At 49.6% G+C, this 25008-nt stretch overlaps 1 protein-coding gene across 1 annotated transcript in view; it reads left to right on the top strand.

Moving 5' to 3' along the window:
• Positions 1 to 25008, top strand: part of rspo2 (R-spondin 2) — a 49002-nt gene that overhangs the window by 10310 nt on the left and 13684 nt on the right. The window contains exons 2-4 of the mRNA XM_018762883.2: positions 11895 to 12083; positions 20165 to 20308; positions 21088 to 21273. Coding sequence (XP_018618399.1) covers positions 11895 to 12083; positions 20165 to 20308; positions 21088 to 21273 — 519 coding nt within the window. The remainder of the gene's footprint in view (positions 1 to 11894; positions 12084 to 20164; positions 20309 to 21087; positions 21274 to 25008) is intronic.

The following is a 25008-nucleotide window of genomic DNA, read 5'->3' as shown; positions in this document are numbered from 1 at the left end:
AGATTCGAACCTGTGACCTTCAGATGTGATGCCAACAGCTCCCTGTTCCTGAGCTCCAATTTTTGGCCGAGTTCTGCCAAGTTTGTTGACCAAGCTGAAGTGTAAATGACCACAAATGAATATGAAAGTTTTATTTCTTCCTTTTCATGTTTTATAGTTCATTCACAAAATAAATCCCAAGCACATGTTCAATAACAATGATATTTAATGTGTATTTCACGGTGCTCTGACAGCAGCTGTCCTGATACAAGGGAAAGGAAGTACCATTTCAGCACCGTGTTTTTACTAATACTCTCCAACCAGTAGGGAGTTAGGTCCATTCTTTTCTACCCAACTGTGGTTTTCGCCCACAAACTGCTGTGTCCCACCGCTCATCAGACCCCCTTGAGTCATGCCTGATTTGGGCATCCAGAAGACACTCAGAGTCTTCAGAATCTTCCAAGACCAGAAAGAGTTGAGCAGAGGATTCGCTGCTGGTTTACCCTGTATCATGGGTGATGTGTAGGGGTGGCATGATGGCACAGTGCCTGGGTGGTGCGAGAGGATGTGGGTTCGATCCCCGCTCAGTCTGTGTGGAGTTTGCATGTTCTCCCTGTGTCTGCATGGGTTTCCTCCTGGTGCTCTGGTTTCCTCCCACCCTCTAAAGACATGCTGTTCAGGTTTGCCCATAGTGTGTGAGTGATAGATAGAGAGAGAGAGAGTGTGTGTGTGTGTGTGTGTGTGTGTGTGTGTGTGTGTGTGTGTGTGTGTCCCACTGATGCATGGATGAGTGACTCAGTGTAAGTAGTGTATCTAGCAGTGTAAGTCACCACGGTGAATAAGGTGTGTGGGCTGATAACACTACACAGAGTTCACTGAAAGTTGTTTGGAGAAAAGTCTCTGCTAAATAAATAAATGTGATGGACTTTGCAGTCCTGCGCTGCAGCTGTGAGCTTTGAAATTCAAAAACATCCCAATTCATAAAGTGATCTGTGAGCGGTGTATTGCTTTTGTGATGCTTTGCCATGTATGTATAATAAACATGCGCATCACAGGGATAAACTGCACTTTTAAATGTATTTTACAGCAACAGGACCAAAACAAAATGGCATCTGTAGCATTTCATATTCTGAGATTAATAATTTCTCAGTTTTATATATAATTAAAAACATGTCTTGTGGTCTGATAAGCCGTCAAGTCCACTTTGTTGCAGGAGCTTTTGTAAATCTTGCATTGCTTCATAAATCTTTCCCCAAAGTGACACACATGTAATAATAATGATGATAACTGTTAATATCGGTGGAGTGTGAAACTGTGATTTCGATAGAGATGAAACGCCGCTGTTTTGCACATCATTTCCTTGGATCCATAAGGCTTTGGCGTTTGCACTTTGATGGCCCTCGGAGGGGCTTGAGGAATGTGCCGCACTGCGGACCCCCGGCAGTGTCTCCGCGAGGTAGGTAGGTAGGTGCACCTTGAGATTCATGTTTGAATGGCCAGGTTAGGACAAGAAGAACCTCGCTGGAGGAATGGGATGGGTCCATCTTCTCGACTCATCAGAGGTCACGACCTCCTCTTTTCCTTTATGGTTCTGGGCAGAAGAAAGCATTCCGCTGACTTTCACAAGGTGTGCCCTGGTTGGACCCTTGGGGTGGGCAGGGGGTCAGCCTGAAAGATGTACGTGGTGGGAAAAAATCAAAAGCATGTCATTCACTGTTTCGGAGCACCCAGAGATGTGCGACGGGAGAACTATCGGGTATCCCCCCCGAGCCCGGGCGCCTTGAGAAAGCACGTGTGGCCCAATTGCTTGCAGGACTCGCGGCGAATCGAGCTACAGGTGTGAAAATTAGGTGTGAGGTTTATGTGTGATAAATTGCCAACAGGTGTGTTCATTTGAGCCAACCTCTCTCTCTTTCTCTCTTTCGTTTCTTGAAAAGCGAGAGGAAAGCACATTTCCTCTGGGGCTGGAAAAGAATTTGGAGAGCGAGGGAGCCCAAACTTAAAAAAAAATAGAAAAACATAAAGGGGTCGATCATAAGAGAAAGCTGGAAACACATGTTCGTGTTTCTTCATGCGCTCGCTGACACCAACGATGTCCGTTTTCACCAGCCGCCGACTCGCTCGGTTCCGGAAACGGGTTCCGTTAGACAGGGTGCCGGGGGGGGGGAAACCAGTAACATTTGCCGGGGATTATTGGTTCAGAATGCTTGTTTTGCGGACTAATAGGAAGCACATTTTTTGGCAAAATACGCAAAGAACTTTATGCTCTCATTCTCATTATACGATTTAACTAATTACTGGCATAATCCACGGCCCGGTTACTGAGTTAACTTATCAAAACAATAATACTATTTGGTATAATGCAGTCTTAATGCATCGGCTGGCTGGAGGACGGCCAGCACCTAGAGGAGATGAGTAGAAACACTGGGATCAAGCCGCTCGGACCGGCCCAGGGCGCTTTGGACCGCTGCCCACTTGCTATGTCTGTATTGCATCCTGTAAGCAGTATAAAACTTGCCATTATTTTGTTGCTTAGCTAAAGTTTTCATACGGTGAAAAATATATCTCAACTCGTTTGCCGAGCGGAGGTTATTCGCCGGTGCAGCAAAGTTCAAGTACCTCACTCTGATTGTACCTCTTAAGCTCTAGGGGCCAACAGCACAGCCCCTTCGAGTTCAGCTGCCTTTATCAGTTTGATGCCTCAAACTCCGCACTTCTGGTGGATCTCGGCAGGTTTCTGGAATGGATGTCTCAGGTGAAGTAACTCAGATAAGGACACATACTGTATGTGGCCACCTGGAGACCTGTGGTTATATATGTGCTGTGTGCAAGGATGTGCTGAGAGTGGATGTTGCTCAGTGCAGCTGTAACAAATCACAAACATTCCACTAGTTTGTAACCAATCGGGAGGAGCTCTGCTGCACGTAGGGTGAGATGAGCGAAACATGTAACCAGTCACTGAGAGTTCTGCTGAATTATTACTTTTATTTATTCATTTATCTGGAACTTTTATCCAAAGCAACTTGGCAGTGTTCAGCTCTTTTCAGTGATTATTTAAGACAACAGGGTAATTTATACTGTGTCAGTTCAGGATGAATACCTTGATCCACGGTACTACTGTGCTTTGTGGGATATGTTACCGATCAGGTCCGGTTCTGTAACTCTTGAATGTGCTCAGAGTGAGAACTGCTAGATATGTTACCAGCTTGGTGAGTCTGGACAGAAACGTAGCCAATAAGGAGGAGCTCGATTGATTGTTAAACGAGTCACGTTGAGCTTTGCTAGATGTTTAGCCAATCAGAGTTAATTCTGCTAAACTTGTAACCAATCAGGAAGGGTTCTGTTAGACTTGTAACAAGAATCACAGTTACATGTTGTAGCTTTAACAAACAAAGAGACTAGATCTCAACAGCTTCAGTGAAGATGTAGCAGCCTAAATAGGTAACTGCGTAAAAATTTACAACTCCAGTAAACGCCCAGCAGTTTAGAGGGGAATCTGTATAACTCTGTAAAACCAATAAACATCCAGCATTTTAAAAGGGTATCTGTGTAAATGTAAAAATGTAAACTTTGGTGAGGATCCAGCAGTTTATTGGGGTCACTCTGTAAAACTGAGCACCATGTGGAGTGCTTTACTCCACTGGATGTTGCCAACCATCAGTCGTAACATTTTGCACAGACCTGGATCCTTTGTGTAGCTTTGACTGCACTGAGCACAAAAACACGAAGCCCACAGTGCTGAAGAGTCACACGCTGGCCGATTAAGTATCTCCACACCGTCCCCATAAATCACTGCTCAAGGTCCTCGAGATCAATGACAGATCGACTGCCCCTCCTGGCATTAATAGCACTTTTGTTTAACATTCAAGGCAGCTTCCATCACTTCCTATATCAGCTTTGTTGTTATTAATCGGATACCTTTGTCCAAGAGGTCTAACTTCATAATTATTTACTTGTTCATACAGCTGGGTAATTTTCAGTGTATCAGTTCACTACAGTCAGGTTGCATTTTGCAAAACTTGAACCCATTCAGAGAGACTGGTAACCAATAAGGGTGAGCTCCGATAGGAAGGTAACCAATGTGATAAGTTCTCATGGAAAGATAGCCAGTCAGAGTGAGTTCTGCTGAATCTGTTATCAGTGTGATAAGTTCTGATAGGCAGGTTTTTTTTTTCTGGTACCCTCTGATAGACAGGTAACCAATCAGATGAGCTCTGCTGGGCATGTGACCTAGCTGACTGACAGGTAGCCAATCAGAGTGAGTTCTGCTAGATATGTCTGATAAGTTCTCATGGGGAGGTAGCCAATCAGGGTGAGCTGTGCTGATTTTTAAAATGGTCAGATTGAGCTCTGCTAGTCTTCTACGCCACTTGCTGTCCCTGCCCATTAAGTTTCACATTTTTTTTAGAAGAAAATTTCATATTATAATAGGAAAAATAATATTTTTGCATATTTATTTTATTTTAAAGTAGATCGCTGAAACATATCCAGTGAGCCGTGCTTTTATGTGGGCCATAAAGCCGAAATGTTAGCGTCGTGAAGGATGAACAGGTGAACGTTTATGGCTGTCGGCTCTCTGAGAAGAGCGTTCGGCGGGGGTCGAAGCCCCGGAGGAGGTGGGAAGCAGATCAGGAGGAAACGGACCCCTACTGCAACCCCAATTCCAGCTGCGTTCAGCCTCATGGGGGGAAGCACCTGCACTAGCAGTGACACGCGCACACACACACACTAAAGCAGTCTGATTTTTCCCAGAATTCCTTGCTCCCGCAGAGCAACAGAGCACTTCCTGTTCTTACCGCAGAGAAAACAGTAGGCAAACGTGAGCGCCCTTCTCCATCTGTTTTAATGAAGATAGCAGCACCCAACAAGCTCCATATGTTTGTGCACCAGGCAGGAGCAGTTCTGGCTCAGTTAATACATTAGCAAATAAATTTGTTTGCGCAGACACATGCTGCAAAATCATTAAAGGGCCCGGGATTATCCTGAATTATAAACACGTGTATACAGTAGGATCTGTTAAAATCGACCGAATAAAATCCCGAAGCTGACTGCTTCCAGCTGTGAAAAGTCAGAGGGAAGTTCACATGTGCCTTAGAAGTTTGAGAACAGTTTCCACTTCTTTCTCTGTCTGCACAAGAGCGTCATATAAAATGGTTTTCATAAAATGTGGGCGGATTCTGCGCTCCCTCACCCCGTTTTCCCAAGTTTTCCAAGTGGAGCAGCTCTGGGATCGTTTAGCACCGGGCGACTGGAGCTGCTTCTACAACGTGCCTTACACGGCAAATAATTTTATGCTTGTAATCAGATTTTTATGGAACAAATTCCGATCGAGTGCCCAACTCGGGGGTACGGCTGCAGGAGCCGCGTCTCACCTTTAATTTGCCGCATCTCGTTATGTCATTTATGTAGAAAAATTTTATTAAACATACATATAGCAAACGTAATCCAACACATACAGCAACACCTGTATTTTTCAGACCACACTATTAGCTATTTTTAGTGTACTATAAGCATGTTCAGTCAAGCAGTTAAAAAAAATAATTTCTTTTTTTTTCACATCTTCTCGTGAAAGTGTGGAACAGATGGATTACAAAATGCGCATTTTTGTTTTGCTCTATACTCGAAGCTCTCTCAGCAGAAAAAAAGATAATCTCCCGCCTTGTAGTCACAGCCTACAAGTCCAGGACCATAAAGACTATGGTATTTTAGGGTGATTGGAATATATGTGACGGTGCATTCTTATGGTTTTCTTCGTACAGGTGGTCCCCGACTTACGATAGGGTCATGTTCCGCGAAACCCATCGTACGTCGAAAATATCATAGGTCAAAGACGCATTTAATACGCCTAACCTACCGAACATCATAGCCTAGCATACGTGCGATGGCCGTTACGGATTTGCCACCTTGATGCTGGGCAATTGTCTTGAGTTTCTCCTCTTCTTCTTCCCACCAGTAGCAGGAGACACAGATGGGCGTTTCTGTGACATTATGGATGCGCAAAACACGACGTAGGTACAGGGGTGTATCTGTGTAGCGACTGCGTGACAGACTGGGAGATGTGGATCACTGTCGCTGCCCACCATCGCGAGAGAATATCGCTCTGCATATCACTTTCAAAATTCAGAATTCGAAGTACGGTTCCTACTGAATGTCTGTCGCCGTCTCACCATCCTAAAGTCGAAAAATCATAAGTCGAACCATCGTAAATCGAGGAGCATCTGTAAATAGTTCACCAATTCGGTTCGTTGTCGCTTGAGTTCGTTTCAAAGGTCAGGTGAATATTGCGACTCGGTGTGTTTGCTCCTCATTTTGATTTTGACTGGTTTGAACCACATAATGTTTAAAAATATAGGCCAATATATATGACTAAGGCGCTCGAATATGTGGACAGGTGAACCATTGGTTGGTGTTTCTGGAAAATGCCGAGGACAGTTGAGTTACAGTATTAGCAGGGACACATTTGAGTTTTGGGACAAAGAGACTCCTGTTTTACTTTAAAACTGTTCGGTATATTTACTGACAAAGGGGCCACCCACCCTCTACCCCCACCCCTGTTGGCTTGATGACCATGATCTGCCGTGGTGCCCTTGGCCATTGGACCCATCCTCCTGCTGGACCAATGAACACAACTACTTGGCCTGAATGAGGCTGACAGCAAAATTAGGATCTTCTGAGTGGAGAACAAAGTACCAACAGAATACCACCTTCATGGACTATGGAATTTAACACATACTCACATACTCATTAATCTGACACTTTTCTCCAAAGTGACTTACAGTGCGAGGTTTGTACACTAGCTTACTGAAGATTATTTATCCATTTATACAACAAGGTTCATTTTTACTGTGTCAATACAGAGTTAGCACTTTGATCAAGAGCAAAGCAGGAGAGATTCAAACCCGGAGCTTTTCATTGCAAGGCAGTGTTTTTAACTACAAGGCCACCTCCTATTGTGTTGCTCAGTTTTGAACATGGATAGAGGGATGAGGCATCAGTTACCGGGCTGATTTGTCCCAAACAAATGTGGCCATGCAGTCTTCTTGTCGCTTGATGTTGTTGCTGGAACAATAGCCAAAAAAAAAAAAATTAAATGAAGTGAAGGCTTACGTCAATGCGCAGGAAGCAGTAGTTGTAAATTTCTCCTCAGTGCCAAACCATGAAACACACACAACCTCATTCTGGAGGGAAATGCAGAGTCGAAGAATGGAGGCGTCGCCCGGCTCCACAAGAGTGCAACCATGACACGGATTCTCAGAACCATTGGTGTCAGGGTGCTCGTCATGCCTTGGAGGTCTAGGTCACATCCAAGCCACCCACTGGGTTGGCTCGCTCTTGCGACTCACACGGCACTTCCAAATGTTCAAACTTACAGCCCATTAGCTGTTCTTGTCTCATTTCCTCAACACGCAGCAGCCGTAGACATCTCTTCCAGTGCTTTCCTCAAACCTACTCAAACTTCAAACTCTCTCCAGAGGCCAGGAAAGTGACATGAGACAAACACTTAATTATCTTCACGAGAAGAGATGCCATTGTCAGGAAAGACACTTGTTCCCCAGTCGAGTAACACTGGTCTGCTTCTTGACGAGGAGCCGTCGTAAGGGCCGTCTGACGCTTTCCTGGAGGAAACAGCTTGAACCTTAAGGCGAGGCCAGAGGGAATGCGTAGACTCATGGAGCCTGAAAGACTTGGACTTGATGTATGAAGTCTGGCCTCGAGGAGAACTTAGGTACACTGGTCGACATATTATATTTTAATAAGCTTGTTTTGGTTTTGGAAGAAAATGATACACAGTAAGGGCCGGTCACTGTAGCTGCTGGCAGCATCACCCTGAAACGCTGTAGGCACACACGTCTGGAGGAAAAAACACGTTGTGGAGCCAAACTAGGTCTATCCACTGTAATGTGGACACAGCGCAGAATTCCTCCCGCTAAGCCGCGTCGCTAATCCCCTTTCAAGTGTGACTTTAAAACTTTTCTACCGGTGCTGCCGATACATTAGAGTGTCATGGGTGAACGGTTTCCGTTCGGAGCACCCGTAGCGTGGAGGGGAAGAGCGCGGCATCTTTGAGTCCTTGTGGTCTCGCGGAAGAGATCGGTCACCCCGGGAGCTGCTCGACAGCGGCGGCGTCTCTCGAAAACGCGAAGGTGGACGTGATTCATTGCGAGCGCGTATTTTCGGGCAATCTTCTGGCTTGGACTTGGCTTCTCTCCCGCGGTTTTGGGTGACAAAGTGGCGGGCTGCCTGTTGTCCCGCCAGCGCGGTGATTTACGTGGCGGGCTAGCTCTGCACGCCCCGAGTCGCGTTCTCGTCTCCATCGGACCAGGTGATGCTGCGTGACCACGGTTCGACTCCAGACGTCGTAAATCTGCACCATCTTTGGCCATGTTTGCGGCTTTTGTTGAGAATTCATTCCCCAGACATGACCCTGACACAAAATATCATAATAGCATTTTTTAAATAAACTCCTCTGTTGAACATTTCCCCCCTTGTATTTTTTTCCAGATGTAATTGTAGGATGTGGGATCTCCCAGATCCAAACAGCGAATGTTATTGCGTTTTGCTAAGCTAGGCCACTGTTGTTCCCATCTTAGTCAACATCTGCTGCGAGATCAGGCTGAACAAGTAGCCTTTATGAAGGCAAACAGCGGAGCGGGCGGCGAGCGCTCTTAGGTGAGCGTGATCCCAACAGCTACGGGTCGCAGTGAAATCAGATATGAAATAGTTAAACAGGGACAAACCCCAAGATTTACGGCCCCGTCTCTGGCCCTTGTCAACTTTACAGGGCAGCTTGAAAGTGGCCAGACCTTCTGATTAGGCTGTTGGCCCCAAATTTGAGAGGACCTCCATGGCTTGACCGGCAATTTCATCATGCAGACTAATTTGCGACACCCAAGCTGACATAAGATATGCGTGAGGGACCAACTGCTTTGATTTACTCTCTTTGCCGGAGATCGCGGTTCAACAGACAAAACCGGATGGTTGTCTGCATTATTGTTCTGACAGAAAGATATTGGCAGATGCACACGGAGCGGAACGACGCCTCTTTGTAATGTTCTTTACCCTTTTGTATCTCTGGAGATCAATTTTCGAACCCTATGCTTGGGAGCAAGCCAACCGAATCTGTAGACGGCCCCTCTCCGTGTGCTCGGCTTCCGCACTGCTAGTATCGGCGTGCGGTTCCATGTCAAAGCCACGCACTGGTTTCGGAGGGAAAATGTGCATTCTAGAACAGTCTTTCTTTCTTGTTGGATGCGGGAACGAAACGCGGCATGTTTGCGGACACATGCTCAGGGAGCAGGGACCTGAGGAGGGAGAGACAACGCCACGCTTTGCCAGTACTTTCCTCTCGCCACCGTGGTGAGCTTACAGTAAACAGAGCTGAGGAAGCTCATCTCCGAGTGTCACATGCTGAGTGAAAACAGCAACCGGCTGTAATTCCAAAGAGCCTTATTAATAAAGCTCCTGACCAGTCCAATATGAAATATGAAATCGTGCTGTATGGTGTTTTCGATGCCCCGTCGCATTAAAGCAACCGCAAGTTTTGGCTCTTCCGCTTTATGGGGTTTCGTGTTGGATCTCAGGGATACCGACTGCAGGAGCGAGCGGTCGCTGTGGCGGAAACGTGCGACATGGAGCCGTGAACTGGGCGCCTGCGGTGTGCGTCACCGATGTTGCCTAAACAAGCCGTGTGTCCGCCAGGTTTGTCGCTGGTGTGTCGACACAACGTGAGAGAGAGGGCGCATTACAGAGGACTCGGGACACCAGGGGGTGGGATACGTCAGATGGACGTGCCCCGTGAATGACCCCTCCGACCTTCAAGAAGTGGAAGAGTACGCTGTGTTCCTGGTACTACTTCACAGTGCTACATACGTTCAACAACGTATAGAAATAAACAAAATATAGACCAAACTCGGGCTCCACGGACGGGTTTCTCCAGTGAATTCGAGAATGGTCTCAAAACTCTACTTCAAACCTCTTCCCTTCAGAGCTCCTGCAACCTTTGTCAGTTAGTTCTTTATCCCCTTCCACTTTTTATCTACCTATTCGCATATTCATTTGTCATCGCATCAGGGAGCTACTGGATTATGTGCGCGGTGACAGTGGTGGTAATTGACCTAATGACGTGTCGTCCACTGGTCGTGTTTCTGTCTCCGAGCCCCCCGTTTGATTCGGGATCCGCTTTTGCTCCCTCTGAGTTGGAAGGTGTTTTGGAGAACAGCTTTATATCACCTTCAATGGGTAAATATCTAGCTGTATGGTGGAGCTACAGCTGCAGCAGCCACTCAGATGGAGGACCGGGATGGTGCTGGATCTAAACCTCAGCGAAAGGCTGAGATGTCTCACCCGCCATGTTGTGCAAGTTGTTGTGTTTTCCCTTCATGTAATACATATATATTTATTTCTTAATCTAACATCTTACCACCATCATGTTGTTATGTAACTGGCACAGTGTTCGAGGGCTGTCTTTGATCGGGTCCTCTGTTGTGGTCATTAGCAATGGCTGACGGAACCCAGCACATCCAACCGCAGCGAAGGATGAAGCCGCTTTCTGCCCAAGTTCACACTGGGCTTTTTTATTAATGTTGGTGGTCGGTTGTCTCGTCAAGACTTTTATTTTATCTCTGCTCTTGATTTTAAAAACTTGGCTCCAGCTGATAGCATTGTGTGTGTGAGAGAGTCCCCCCTGTCCCCCCCCAGACATTTCACCAAATTTTTGGTGCCAAAAAGCTGGGGCATTTACTGCGCTCGGCCCCTTTAGCGGCTCCAACGCCAAACAACTGCGAGTTTGACCAGTGCGATCTTGCGTTTTTATTACGCTCTCAGAACAATAACGGGAAGCACAAAAATTTCATTAAAATCGGAGAGATATTCATATTAAAAAGGAAGTGAAATACATGGACGGCAAATCCTCGCTTCCACGGGCCTTTTGAATTAGCGCAACTTGTACTCCCTTGTTGGCCATCTGTTACTGCTTTTGGTTTTGCTCTTTTAAATGGTTTACTGAGGTGGTTTTGTGTCAAGCTGTCTGCCTGTCTTGGATCCGGCCCAGATAGCATTAGTGCAGCGCGGAGTAAACATATCTGCGCCGGGAAACAGGACCCGCTTTGTGTGGACGGTGCGCAGCTTCGGCGGACCCATCAGTCAAAGCCGCAGTCGGGATGCACTGGAATTTATCAGCAGATGGATTCGATGTCGGGTCGCTGACGCCTGACAGGTCTCCCCTTAAATTATAGGTGTGCTTGACGGTTGCTTTGGAATTAAAGTAATTTTAGGTCCTGGCAAAGAATGAAATGATAAAGACGGGGCGCGGAACGTACTATTGATACCGTGGGATGAACGGACAGTTCACGTTCTTCCAAATATCATACACGCACGCTGAAGCCGCTTGTCCCGCACAGGGTCGCGGCGATCCGGAGCCTAACCCGGCAGCAGAGGGCTGGAGGGGGGAGGGGACACGCCCGGGTCGGGACGCCAGTCCGTCCCGTCACAAGGCACCCCAAGCTGGACTCGAACCCCAGACCCACCAGAGAGCAGGACCCTGCCAAACCCACTGCGCCACCGCACCCCCCACGTACTGTATATCATAGTTCTTCATATTACAGTTCCATGTGGACAGCACCACCTAGAGTCACGAATGGTCCAGCACCGGTCGCGGTTCAACTCTCCGACTGGGAACCAAAGCCTCGGTGTCAGCCGCTGGTCAAGGCAGCTTTGTTGACCTACCGGGAGCCCGAGAGTCCTTGGTTGCCTGCGGTCTGTTGTATTGCTCCTCGACGCACCTCGGTTAACTATAACGTCTGTGAATCGGGACCAAGGGTGTTGGGCCTGGAACTGCATGCTAGGAGAACGTCCATCTGGCAAGATGTGAAGTGTGAACTCCGCATGTGCTAATTTTCGCTTCTTTTTTCCCGCAGCTAGCTATGGCGTGTACCCAATCTGCAAAGGGTGCTCCGTTTGCTCCAAGGACAACGGCTGCCTCAACTGCCTGCCCAGGCTCTTCTTGTTCCTGCGGCGGGAAGGCATGAGGCAGTACGGGGAGTGTCTCCACGCCTGCCCGGCGGGCTACTACGGCCTTCGCGCTCCCGAGTTCAACATCTGCTCACGTAGGTCCCGTCGCCGTCGCGCATCCATCCGCATGTACCGCCCGCGGCAGCTCTGCCCGGACGTTTCCATCTGCAGATTATAGGTAGTTTCACACGTACGCGGTCGGGTCATACGGCTCATCCTCGCAAGACCGGACTGATGAGGGGGGAGCGGGGTTCGGTCACGCGGTTTACCGCTCATTCCAAAGTATCATTTATGCAATTTTTAAGAATAATTTTGACATGAGTGTCATTGTTTTAGTGACCTTTCCTTCCTATTCTGCATTTCCAAAAAAAATGTCCTGTTGTGTGTTGAGAGCGTTATGCTTGAAAGTCACTCAAAAAATTTAGATTATTTGTTTTCTTAAACTTGGTTTAATTTTTCCTTATTAGCCTATCGATTCTTTTTTTCTTTTTTTTTTATTTACTTTTTTTAAATTTTCACTCCCGTACCGAGGTCTCCTCATGTGCGGTTGAGCTGTATGGCCGCGGTAGGATGGTCCGAGTACCATTTTCCAGGGTACGACAGCAGGGTCCCTTTCGTGTTCTGTTCTGCTTCAGTTTCCCATCCGCCGTGGCCTCGTGGGAGCTGCCGTCGAGCAAAGGAAAGTAGTGGCGAGTGATGCTTCTCACCGTCTTTACATTAAACACCGCCGAGGCTGATGGGCTGTAATGCTCTGGACTTCGGGCACTTTTGCACTAATCTTTGATCTCATTTTAACAGGGCAGGAATGCTGAAAAAATACTCCCAGATCATACATTTGCAGTCATGCATGTTGGGCTAATATTGTCCTTTCTGGTCCATGTGGTGGGAGAAGGTCTGGTCATATTGCTTCCACCGAGGGACGTGAAAGAAAGGACTCTCACATTCTAACTGAACAAGAGAGTTTCTCTTCAGCAGTTTTTCTTGAAATTATTGTTATTATTCATAACGATAATAGCAGTAGCAGTGAAAGATTCATGTGGCTTTCATAAAAGAATAATGCAAATATCACATTGAGGGATCCCAAATGCCACTTCTCCGTTTCAACGTAGCCTTATTTTAGCGCTGAATGCGGCTTGAAACAATGTGCTTCAAAGGTTCACGGCAAGCACGGCATCTTGGCTCCGGGTTCCGTGTGAAAACAAAGGAGAGCGCAACCCTTTTTCTCACGTCGAGTCAAAACCCTGACAGGTCGTGTTGACGCAGGGCCCCCCGATGAAGCCCTGGGAGCCCAGGCTCTCCGAGCGAGACGCTCCGCAGGCGCTGGCGCGGGAAGGCCGCTCGCTCGTCGGCTGCGAAACGTCGCCCCGGATCCTTGCGCCGAATTCATGCCGGTCACCGATTGCACGTGAAAGTCGGCCCGGTGGTATCACTTGAAACACTCATCCCCCGTTTCCCACAACGGACGAGTAGACGACGTCCCCGAGCTGCAGCAAAGTGTCTCCAAGACTCAGTGGAAATGGGAGGAAAAAGCCGCCTTGTTCCTTGGCCAAAGTGCAATTTCTTTTGCCCCCCCCCCCCCCCCCGTACGTGTTTTTGATTGTAAACTACGCAGAAATGCGGTAAGCCGGTCGGCCTGGGTTTCCGAGCGAATCGCTCTCGGGACAATTCCGAACCCTGTCACGTAGCATCAGATCTCGCCGCCCGCGGCTCCTTTGATGGGACCATAATTCCGCCGTGACTTTATAATCCAGCTCTGTCCGTGACCCCGCTCCCTCCTCGAACCCCGTAGCGCTGTTGATCTTTTTGCTAACTGTTTTTTGTCTCCGTGTGTGTGTGTTTGTGTGGCGGGCTGGGATACGCTATCGCTTTCACACAAAAAATAGTTGTGTTCCTGGAAGCCACTTTTTTCCACTTTGTTCTGTTGTTTTATGGCGAACAGCAAGTTACAGTGAAAACGGGAATGTGGTCCCACCGGTGGCTCACAGAGACTGATTGATGTCCCCGTGTCATGGTGGGTGGGGAGGGAGGATTCGGACATGGCCTTGAAGCTCCTTTACCGTTTGCTTCGGAAACACCCTCTGAATCCACTCAGGGAACAGCTGCTTATGGTTACACCAGAGATCTTATCACATTAAAGCATGTCTTGTGGGCCTGACACAAACAGAGCTTGGATGGTTGGGGTTGGGTTGGGGGATGTGGATTGGAGTGGCTTAGGGTGAGTGTAGATGAATTGGGTTGGGATGGGTTGGAGTACATTTGGGTAAGCTGGAAAAGGTTGAGGTGGGCTGGGGTAGATTAGGGTGAGTTGGCGAACGCTGGGGTGGGTTGGGATGGGTTGGGATAGATTAGAGTAGATTTGGGTGAGTTGGAGAAGGTCAGGGTGGAGTGGAGTAAATCGGGATGGGCTGTGATGGAGAGCATGGCCACAACTTCGCCTCCTGCTGAATGGTAACAGAGGACAGTGTTAACCCCCCCCTCCAGTCCATCCATGAAGACGGATTGGCTTGTCCAACATGGTACACAATGGCGAAACAAAGCAAATCTTTCATTCAGCTAAATACCACGCTGTAAATATAGTGCGGCGGAGCAGCCCTTCACTGGGATAAGTGGTAGGTGTTTGTCCTGCAGAGTAAATAGTCACTTCATAGCGGAGACAGCAGGCGCTGGGTGGGCAGCGAGTCGGGATCGATGTGAAAGTAAACAATGTGCATTGTTCACAGAATAGCCCATCACAGACATGCCCATTTGCTTACGTATTTATTCATTTCACATATATAAATTATTCTTATATTTGATTTAATTTTATTTGATGAGGGTCCCTGGGAAGGGTTTGTGGAGGACGCCGCAGCAGGGGTGCGAAGTGTGCGGACGCCAGACCTCAGCCTAATCGCACTCGGACTACGAGTGGGGTGGGTGGGGGTCGCGCATGAGCAACCTCCAGTCCCGCGAAAGGGGAGGTGGCGGTGCCGAGGGTTCGACGGTGAGCCGCGTGACCCGATCTGGGCGCCTTCCGATCACAAGTTCAGGTCAGTTGCGGCCCCAGGTATAAGGAGCGAAGGATGCTGGGTGGGTGAGGGTCGGAGGGGGAACGGAGGGGGTTACGTTCCACCACCCGCTTGTCTTCAGGTCTCTGACAGGACTCCCATCAGCCCCCTGGGCCCATGTGTCTCCCATCCGGAGGGAGGTGCCGAGGCCCGGCGAGGCGGCTGCCAGCTGCCACGAAATGAAGCTAACCAGACGTACCGTGCCCCCCAGAGGCAGGCCGCGATTGGCTCGCGCCGGCTACAATTCCACGGAACGCTCCAATCGGAGCCCCGCGCCTCCCCTCCCCCGGGCGGCTGCCTCCGCTCCTCTTTCAAAGCATTTTTCAGCACGCGAGGCCTAATCTCTCCTCGCATGTGTCTCTGCCCGTTCCCCGACGGCGCTTCGACGGCGGCTCACACGAGGGCTTCTGCCGCACCGCGGCCCTGACAGCGTTTACCGCGTTACCAGTTAGCGAGAGCCATTAATCTGCAACGGCGTCCAGCTCCCACTCACTGCCTCTGGGTTGTAGGGCCTGTCTTTACGTTTGTAATGTTTCACGGCCAGTCCTCAATTTTGCAGCAGAGCTTACAAAAAGTCTTACCTGTACAGTAAGGTACTCGATTGCACTTGTAATGCGGATCCTTTTGAAATTTGCATTACTGAAAAATAACTGAAGATCAGAGGATTCCTCGCGACTGGTGTTACCTTCTCAGACTGTCGCCACTGCTTGCATTTGTCTTGTTTCGAAAAATTTTTTAAAAAATTAAATTTAATTTTTAATTAAATTAAATTTTTCTGATATATTTTTCTCCAAAGAACTTAAAGAGTTGAACCATTTACACCGATTTACCCATTTAAACAGCAGGGTCATTGGAATTGATAATTTTATCAGTTTAACTGATAATTTGATCAGCTCAGAGTACCCTGATCAAGGGTATTGCAGTAAGAGGTGGGATCTGAACCTGGGCCTTTTGGTTTGAAGGCAACAGCTTTTATCCCTATGACCCCTGCTGCCTCCCCCTTGGGTGGGTGGGTGGGTGGGGGTGTACTGCTAATGGAAATACAGTAACGCATTGAAGTGTGTAGTTTAGTTTCTGGCACCACTCATACAGGATGACTTTACACATTCGTACAGCGCAATCGCTCCAGAGTCACATGTTCCTGAAAGAGTTTCGCTTATGAGTCTTTCTAAAAGGTTCAACAGCAGGGCCACTTTTGGGACTGGATCCAGGACCCTTTGTGTCACACAGCAGCAGGTGGCGTAGCTCTTCGAACTGTCGCCTTCCTCTCAAAGGGCGCGGTTTTGAGCCCCACCTCCTGCTGTAGCTCCCCTGATCAAGGTACTTAGCCTCAACTGATACTGTGAAAATTACTCTGCTGTATAAATGGGTAAATCGCTGTAAACAGCTTTGGAGATGGTTGTCAGATAAATAAACAAATGTAAATGTGTGAGATGTCGTGGCTCAGAGGTGTTGCTCCTCAAGGTTCTGGAAACATCTGCCTTGGTCCTCTAGCATTCTGGGAAACGATGCTCTTCAGACAGCACCCCCCTGCCAGGAGGGGAGGGCGACGTTGGGGGAGGGGGGGGGGTCACTGATTACCAGCATCCCGGAGGTGCGATTCAGGTGTCACGGCGACCGAGACGTCACCTCCTGGGTGGCTCTTTGACCTCCTCCTTTTCTGCCTCCGCTGTAGTGAAAACTGTTACCGAAGTGCCCTGTCACTGCTCTCCCCCACGGCTGGGGTCACAAGGGGACACAGGAGCCCCTTTGGGGCCCTGCCTGCGATGCGCTGTTGAACATACTGGCCTCCCGGGAGACCCCTTGCAGACCCCCCATTGTGCTTCTCGTCGCCCCTCCAGGATTGGACCGAGTTTGGTCTTTCGCAAGAGTGACCAAATGTGGCTAAGGTCAGGCTGACCATTTGCTGCCAAATTCTTGATAAATGTGACCCTTCAGTGACCCCTGGGGTGACCCCTCCCTACCTGTGGAGTGTTCGTGGGGGGGACCGAACCCGTCGAACCCATGCAGGTGCATGAGATGCTAGTCGTCTTTTTGCGCTCAGTCCAGAGCGCCGCAGAGCCGAGCCGCCCGCAGAACCCCAGGGATCGGGATCGAGCGACAACTCGCCTTACAGGTGAATGTGAACTGTGGCATAACAAGCGAGGGTGGCAGGAACAGACCCGGTACTGCGGTATAATGACGGGGACGAACTGGTACCCGGGCGCCTCTGACTCCCCACACATTTTTGCTTTCATATTAGCCGTGATGAGCGATAATGCGGTTAAAGTGGCACATCGTCACCCTGTGCTGCCCCATGGACCCGGTTCTGTGTGCTGAGCAGACACCGCGACCTCATTATTGCTCATTATTTTGGCTCTTTAAAGGAGTTTCATGCTTTAATCCGATGAGGAGAAGGAAAAAACCCACCGTGTTCAGATGGAGAGGCAGTGCAGTATCGGAAAGCAGGGAACCGCGCTGGAACGAACGTCCCATTTCCCCGAAATGTTCCTTGACCAGGACGGGGGGCCACAAGGGGTCGGCTAGTGGTTAAGAAGACGAGCCATGTGACCAGAACGTGACAGGTTCCCATCGTGGATAATCAGGGCGCTGCGGAGAGGTTTCAGCTGTTTAACCAGCTTAAGTAGGCAGACATGTGGCATTTTTGGAAACACAGAAGTCTGCTTGGCCATTACAAGTGTGTGCCTCTGTGTGTGTGTGTGTGTGTGTGTGTGTGTGTGTGTGTGTGTGTGTGTGTGTGTGTGTGTGTGTGTGTGTGTGAGAACTTATCTGCTTCGTGGAAACCTGATGTGTCGAAATCCCGTTCCCAGAGCCCAAGGTGTGATTCCCGAAGGATTGAGCCGTTTCATACCCTGCAGGTGTGCAGACCCATCTTGCCCCCCACACCCCCCTCCCTTCGCGGACGCGTGCGACTTGCCATGTGATTCCCACCGTGACGTGACCGCCCCCATTCCGACATCGCAGCTGCTGTTTGTTGCGGCTAATACCTCGGGACGGCGCGACAAGTCGGTGCGTGCGACAGCGGCCAGATGTTGCTTTTGTTGTGCACCATGAGCCGAAAGGCCCTTCGGGTGGTGAAGAGAGACCCCCCACCCCACCCCGGGACAGCGGCCGACTCGCACTGCTCTCAAATTAGCCTTCTGATTTATGACTCATTTACGGGATCCTCTTTCGGACATGTAGGGAGGCTACTTCTTGTGGGGCCTCGGGTTCAAATCGCTCTCCGCTCAACGGGTCAAGGGCGAAATTCAAGGCCTGGTGGTTAAGGGTCCGGACTTGCTGCCTGGACATTCATTGCTGGTTCTTTCACTGCCCTTCATTTGTTGGTAGGCATGGGCATTTCATGAGGATATTACCGGATTAATACCTTTGGTTTCTTTTTAAGTATTCCAATGCACCCAGATGAGTCTCGTAGAGGGTCCCCGACATTATTACCTTTGGACTCTTCCGCTGGAACCACCGGACATCAGTGCATTCGGTCATTATAAACCACCACAAATGAGTGGGTGGACACACTCCTCCGGAGACAGATCATCCAGGGTGGTTTGTGAGACAGCCTGAGCTGCCTGGACACTTCCAGAAACCCATCGGTCTCCATGGCTTCGCGGTCAGGTTCGTTGCCCTGATGTTTGAAGCATCGCTCATGGGTGTCTCAACAGGAAGTGGACACAGGTGTAGGAGGAAGGGGGTCTCCGGTTCCAGTCCCTCTCGCGGTGCTTTTTCCACAGCAAAGAGACAGCAATGGGACGGTGTGGCGGGTGTGTGTCGCGCAGCCCCGCCGCGAGTGTGTTTCTCGGGGCCGGTGGGATTGTTTAGACCGGTCGGAAGAGCGTGAGAGAGCGGAGGCAGTGCGTCGGCACTCGCACGGGACGCTTCAAAGCCGAGGGCAGGACGGCTCGCCCAGGAATGAGGGCGAGGAGGGACGACGGTTAGCTCGAGATGGTGTAATTAAGGGGCGTGATCGCGAGAACTGTCTTTGGGCCCGAGAGGGTCGGAGATAAAAGCAAAACCCATGTATGCTTGAGTGTGTGTGTTTTTTTTTAAAAGTGGAAAATTGTTACCTCGCCCCGACCCCCTGAAGCGCACATACCCACACATACACACACTTACTGACAAATGGAAATAAATGCCTCCTTTACCTGGAAAGCAGGGGTTCCTAGTGGCTCGCGGGCCCTATGTAGATGTTCGAAAAATCTGAACCCAAGAGGTCCTCGGAAGAGGGTCGCAAATTAGATGTCTCCCGCGGCCTCTTTCTAATTAAGTCGGCTGTGATGTCACGGGTGTAATTTGGCCCCCGACTGACGCGCTATTTGTGGAGCGCGCCCACCACGACGTGCAGCTCGCACCCGGCTCCGTGGGACGATAAGCGAGGTGTGGCCCCCGGCGACGCCGTCGGGACACTCAAGTGCCGTTTCCCACAGATGGGTTCCCTAGGACCAGCTGGTTTAAACCCCAGCTCCTCGGTGATGGTACTGTACCATGTTTACCGCATTTGTAAATATTGACCCTTTGTGTAACACACGTGTGTAAGTGTCAAGAACTGCTGCTCGAGCACCTGGTGCTTCTTGAAGCGCAGCAGCGTAGAGCGTGAAACTTCCTTTGTTTCAAATCAGAACCTTGGATTAATTTTTTTCTTTGCCTCCCAGTGCTGAATGGACTCATTGTGAGGTCACTCTGAGACCATTATGGGGTCATTCTGGGGTCATTCGGGGCGGTGCTCTTCGGATCCCTAGCGCCCCGTCTGCCACAGTATTAAAGCGACGTGTGTGTGAGGGAAATGCAAGCTCACCGGCATGTGGCGGGGCAGCTGGAAGCGTAGTGGTTAGAATTGTTACCTTTGGATCCAAAGGTTGCAGGTTGGAATCCCACCTCCAGCTGTAGTACTGCAGAGCAAGGTATTTACCCTGAGTTACTCCAGTAAATTTACCCAGCTGTCCAAATGGGTAAATATCTAAGTCGCTTTGAAGGAACACGCCAGACAAATGAGTGAGCGTGAACGTCGTGCTGCCTCGCGGAGGAAGGTTTCGACTGGCATCTCGTTGCAGCGCTAATCTCTTCAAGGCTCCTCGGATATCAGGTCCAGATGAGCTCCGGTTCGCGCCATGACAGCCACTTCCTCCTGTGCTCCGCAGGGTGCAGGATCGAGAACTGCGAGTCCTGCTTCAGCAAAGACTTCTGCACCAAGTGCAAAGCAGGCTTTTACCTCCACAAGGGCCGCTGCTTAGAGGACTGCCCCGAAGGCTTCGCCCCGCTCGACGACAGGATGGAGTGTGGAGGTAGGACCGCGGCGGGCCGGGCCGAGCGCTCCGCTGGGGGCCTTTCCAGCAACTCGTTCTGCACCTCATGGTCTCCGTCTCTCCTTGGTGGATGGAGAAACACAGCTGTGTCCCCTCCTCCGTCACAGCATCCGTACACTAAAGAGTGGAAACAAAGATCCAAACAGTGACTTTAGAGTGCATCAATATTATAATTGAACTGTTCTTATAAAATAAAATATAATTTCATTACCAATCATTATTTAGATAACACCTTTGTTCTACAGTCTAGGATAATCAACTTTACACTGATTTTCCCATTTATACAGCTAGTTTTTTGTTTTAACTGTATCAGTTCAGGGTAAGTAGGGTTCTACAGGTTCTACAGCAGGAGTGGGCATCTGAACCCGTGTGCTTTGATTGCGAGGTTGTGCCTGTAGTCAATAAATTACAAGCTGCCCCATGTTTTTACAGCAGGGTAATGTGTACTGTATCAACTGAGGGTAAAGTACCTCGATCAAGGCTACTACAGCGGGAGACGGAATTTGAACCTGGGTCATTTCACTCTACCCACAGGCCCAACAGACAGGGAAAAACAATACAAACAACCTTAGGGGCAGCAGGCAGTGTAGTGGTTAAGGTACTTTCTCTCAGCTGATACAGTATATTTAAGTATAATAAAATATATGTAGAAATATGTGTGTGTGTGTATAAAGTAATATAAAATACTACGAATTAATAATATTATATATAAATAAATAATGTTATCATTATGTATGTAATGTCATCCTGCCCCACAGAGGGCTGTGAGATGGGCCAGTGGAGCGAGTGGGGTACCTGTGTGCGGAGGAACAAAACCTGTGGCTTCAAGTGGGGTTTGGAGACCCGCACGCGGGAAATCACGAAGAGCCCCCCCAAGGATGCGATACCCTGCCCCGCCGTCGCCGAGTCGCGGAGGTGCAAGCCAGCCATGCGGCACTGCAGAGGTGAGGCCGCCCCCCTTCCCCCCTCCCACACGGACATGGGCGTGATGTGCGCTGTTAGTCCCCGCAGCGAGCAAAGTGTTGGATGCGGCCAAGATCAAGTTAGCGAGTCGTTGTATGGGTGAGAATGGTGCCGTTTATTAACCTGTCTGGAGATGTTGCAGTGGAAGCTGTGTGCTTTCCCGATAACGCCCCTGCTTTTTACATTTATCTGACACATTTCTCCAAAGCGAACTGCAATGTTAAGCTACTTACAATTATTTACCCATTTCTAAAGCTGGGTAGTTTTCCTGGAGCAGTTTCAGTTTAGGGAAAACATCTTGTACAAGGGTACTTCAGCTGGAGGTGGGATTTGAACCAGTGACCTGCGTCCAAAGGCAGCAGTTTTAACCAGCACACTAACATCTGCCCCCGTTTTCTTCTCTCCTGTTTTGCAATGCCTGTCCAGTTGGGGGGAAAAAAACACATCCAGGGGGTACAGGGTACTTCCTGTGGGGTAAAAAAAAATTCCCTGAAAGTTACCCACCCCCCACCCACACATATCAGTCCCCATTAAAGTTTACTTGATGCCCCAGACGTTGTTGAGGATCACGCCTTCCCAGCGTACAGTAGGTTCTCTTACTCGGAATATGGTCACTTTTCCACAGTGGGTGCATGCGGTGAACCGGGCAGCCTTGTGTGGAGTAACCATCCCAACCCACCACCCCCATGGATGGACCAACTCCAAGCATGAAGCGCTCGTTCAGTGGCACATTGTTTTCCTCCCTGCTATTTAGGGCCATTTGCGGGACCCCCTTCATGCATACACACCATTAAGCGGCTTAGTCACATCTGTGGGCAAACACGTTCACACGAGTGCAGCGAGGAAAACAGCTGTGTGGAGGGTTTCTCCGCTACGGACCAGTCTCGCGAGCGGTCGGAGATGTGGGGTGCTAAAAATATTCAAATTAGCGCATTAGATGCACGCATATACATGTACATATTCGTAACCGTGAACGTGCGCATTACCTCATCCTTTGGTTTGGGGCTTTTTGAGTCGTCGGTCGGTTCTAAGCAGCGAAGGCAACCAGGCAACTGGCCTGTCGATGGACAGGAAACGACCGCGCGGCTCGGGCACAGTGCTGTAACGTGATCCGTGTTCAGTCGAACTCCGCCAGCGTGTGTGTTTTGTGCCCTGGAGCGTGTTACATTTCTCACTAATTGGTTTGGAGTTTAGCGTCAGATGCCGAGCCAGGGACAGGTGCGAGGTTCGCTCGAGTCGACCGCACAGATGAAAGGTATTTGGATGCGGTTTCGCGGCTCGCTCTCCTACACGCGAGACTTTGCCGAAAGAGCGGACGCTCGGCCCATTTCGGCACGCGACGCTCCGGGACGTAACGTTCCAGCGGAACAGAAATAGTCATTACACTTTTCTCACTGCTGAGCACAGTTCCCTGTAAATTCAGCTGCCCTGCTGTTTTCCGAAGAGCCGAACAACAAAAGAAGGTGAACGAGACAGTTCCACCGATCAAATTACAGTCGTGATGCACCAAATACGCAGAGACTTTTAAAAAAAATTATTTCAGAACTGAGAACGTGAGCCGCATTGCTTTGTGGTTAGCCGTTGTCCTGATTGCAGAAGCGTGTGGCGTCCGACCGCCTTACGTCTAATACGGTCAAAGTCACAAGGCCCAGGTGCTCTGTGTGTAGGCTGTTGTTGTAAGCGACTCTGCTGTCGCATGCAAAGGATGCTGGATCATTACCCTTCAGTGTAGTAAGAATACAGAGAAGCACCCTAGACCGTGAACACGATATGTAGCTTTTCGCAATTTGTACAGGTGTATCGTTCCGAGGAAAAATGTTGACACTGGACAAGCACCACCATGTTATGGTAAAATTACTACACAACCGTGCTGAAAAAAACCCTAATTTGCGGAAGATATCGGATGAAAACGGCATTGGAGGAAAAGGCTGCGTTGTGCAAAGGAAGGACTTTCTGCCTGCAATGGATTTTAAAAAGACAGGAAATAAAGGCGACCTGGAAAATGACCTGAAGATCTTTGGCCTGCACGTGTGTCATCTGGTGCCGTGGTGCGCTTCGCTAACGTGCGACACGTGTGCTCCCGGGCCGGGCCATCTCTCTCTCGCCGATGCCTCGACTCTGAGGAAACTCGTAACAGACAGCCACCCGAGACCCATCTGCAGATGCCGCGAAACATCCAGCTGTCAAGAAGATGGATCGTTATTCAGGGCCTCGCATGCTACCGACACCGTCGCCGTTGCTTCGGAAGCCCTCCGTCGAGTCTTTTCTCGGATTTGCCGGTTTACAAATGAGAGACGACAAGCTCTGTTCTCCCAGCTCGACTACTCCCAAGTTTTCATTCCCAGCAGTTTTACAGCCTCTTCCCATAATAAAGAAATAACAAGTCACCTTTCTCAGACCTCTTTCCATGTCAATTACCATATAACTTAAATTTATATTGCTGCTGCTTCACAACAGCTCTCTAGAGGTCTCTAAGGGTGTTGAGAAAGTTAACCGCAAAGCAGAACTATGAAGAACGATGACCTTCCCTCTGAAATATAGCATCTGAACTATTTTCTGAGAGCTGAACATGGTACGAGACAGTGCGGGTTGATTTTCCTCTCTGTTTACCGCGTCCTGGTACAAAGGGCAAAATGGAAAGCAAACCGGACACTAGTTGGGTGCCAGAAGTTGGGTAAGATTTCAGTGCCGGCATTCCCACATTCCACAGTCCTCAGGCTTACCTGTGGCCAAAGTTTTAACCGTAGCCTGTCTGTCTCTTGACAGCAGCAGCAGGAGAAAGGGGCCCAGTGGGACTTGGGCCTGAGAATATTTCACCGGAGGCATGAGATGGAGGAAAGTCGTTGGTCAGTCGGTAAGGCGCAAGAGGCAAACTTACCGATTCGGCCCAGTTGTGAACTGTGGTTTGACTTCATCCACGGCCACTGCCGAGACCCTTTTTTTCCAGTGATACCATCTAGTTTTATGTCTCTTTTTCCCTAGAGGATTGTGCTGTCATGAAAATTATGTATTGTGCGCGTCTAACGGCAGGAGCGAAACCGCCTGCCACAGATATCCAAAAGTGCCTACAAGTGAAGGTAATCGGACTCCATCCTACGGAACGCTTCTCCGTTCCTGGCAGAGAAGAGCGAATCGAAACAGTCCTCCCATCGGCCTTCGCCGCCAACTTCGGGGAGACGGGCAGAGTTGCTACGGAGACCGTCTGACCCAGCCCGGTTCCCAGTCAGCCGCAGACTCAACCTGCTCGCCCCCGGGTCCGCCAACGCTGCGGTCTGGAGCCCATCTGGAGCTCTGCTCTGCTGCTGAAGCAGTGGAAATGCACGGCGAGGCACACAGCGTAGGACCCCAGCCCACGTATAGTCAGCTCCTCACAGGCCACCCGCCATGCGGGATTTGTTTATAACGGAAGGCCTCAGAACGCTACGACGAAGACCTCGGCCCAGTCGCGTTCAATTCTGCCGGCTGTTTGCTTTGGAAGTCAAACCCGCGCTCGTTCGGAGCGCCGTTCGAGTAAACTACTTTGCCGTTCCTGAGAGACGGCCTAACGCCCTCGCCCGTCCTGAGCAGGACTGCCCTCGATCGGGACGGATCCGTGAAAGGGAATCTTGTACAATTAACCTGGGATGAACTCTGTCTGGAGGGTATCGCGGACAATCCAGGACAAAGCCCGTGGCCAGTGGAGTTCGGTACTCTTCCCGGGCTGAGCTGGACACACT

Source organism: Scleropages formosus, chromosome 18 (genome assembly GCF_900964775.1).
Source record: "Scleropages formosus chromosome 18, fSclFor1.1, whole genome shotgun sequence".
In the NCBI taxonomy this organism is placed as follows: domain Eukaryota; kingdom Metazoa; phylum Chordata; class Actinopteri; order Osteoglossiformes; family Osteoglossidae; genus Scleropages; species Scleropages formosus.
The sequence above is the reverse complement of the archived record's forward strand: the minus strand, read 5'-3'. Positions and strand labels throughout refer to the sequence as shown.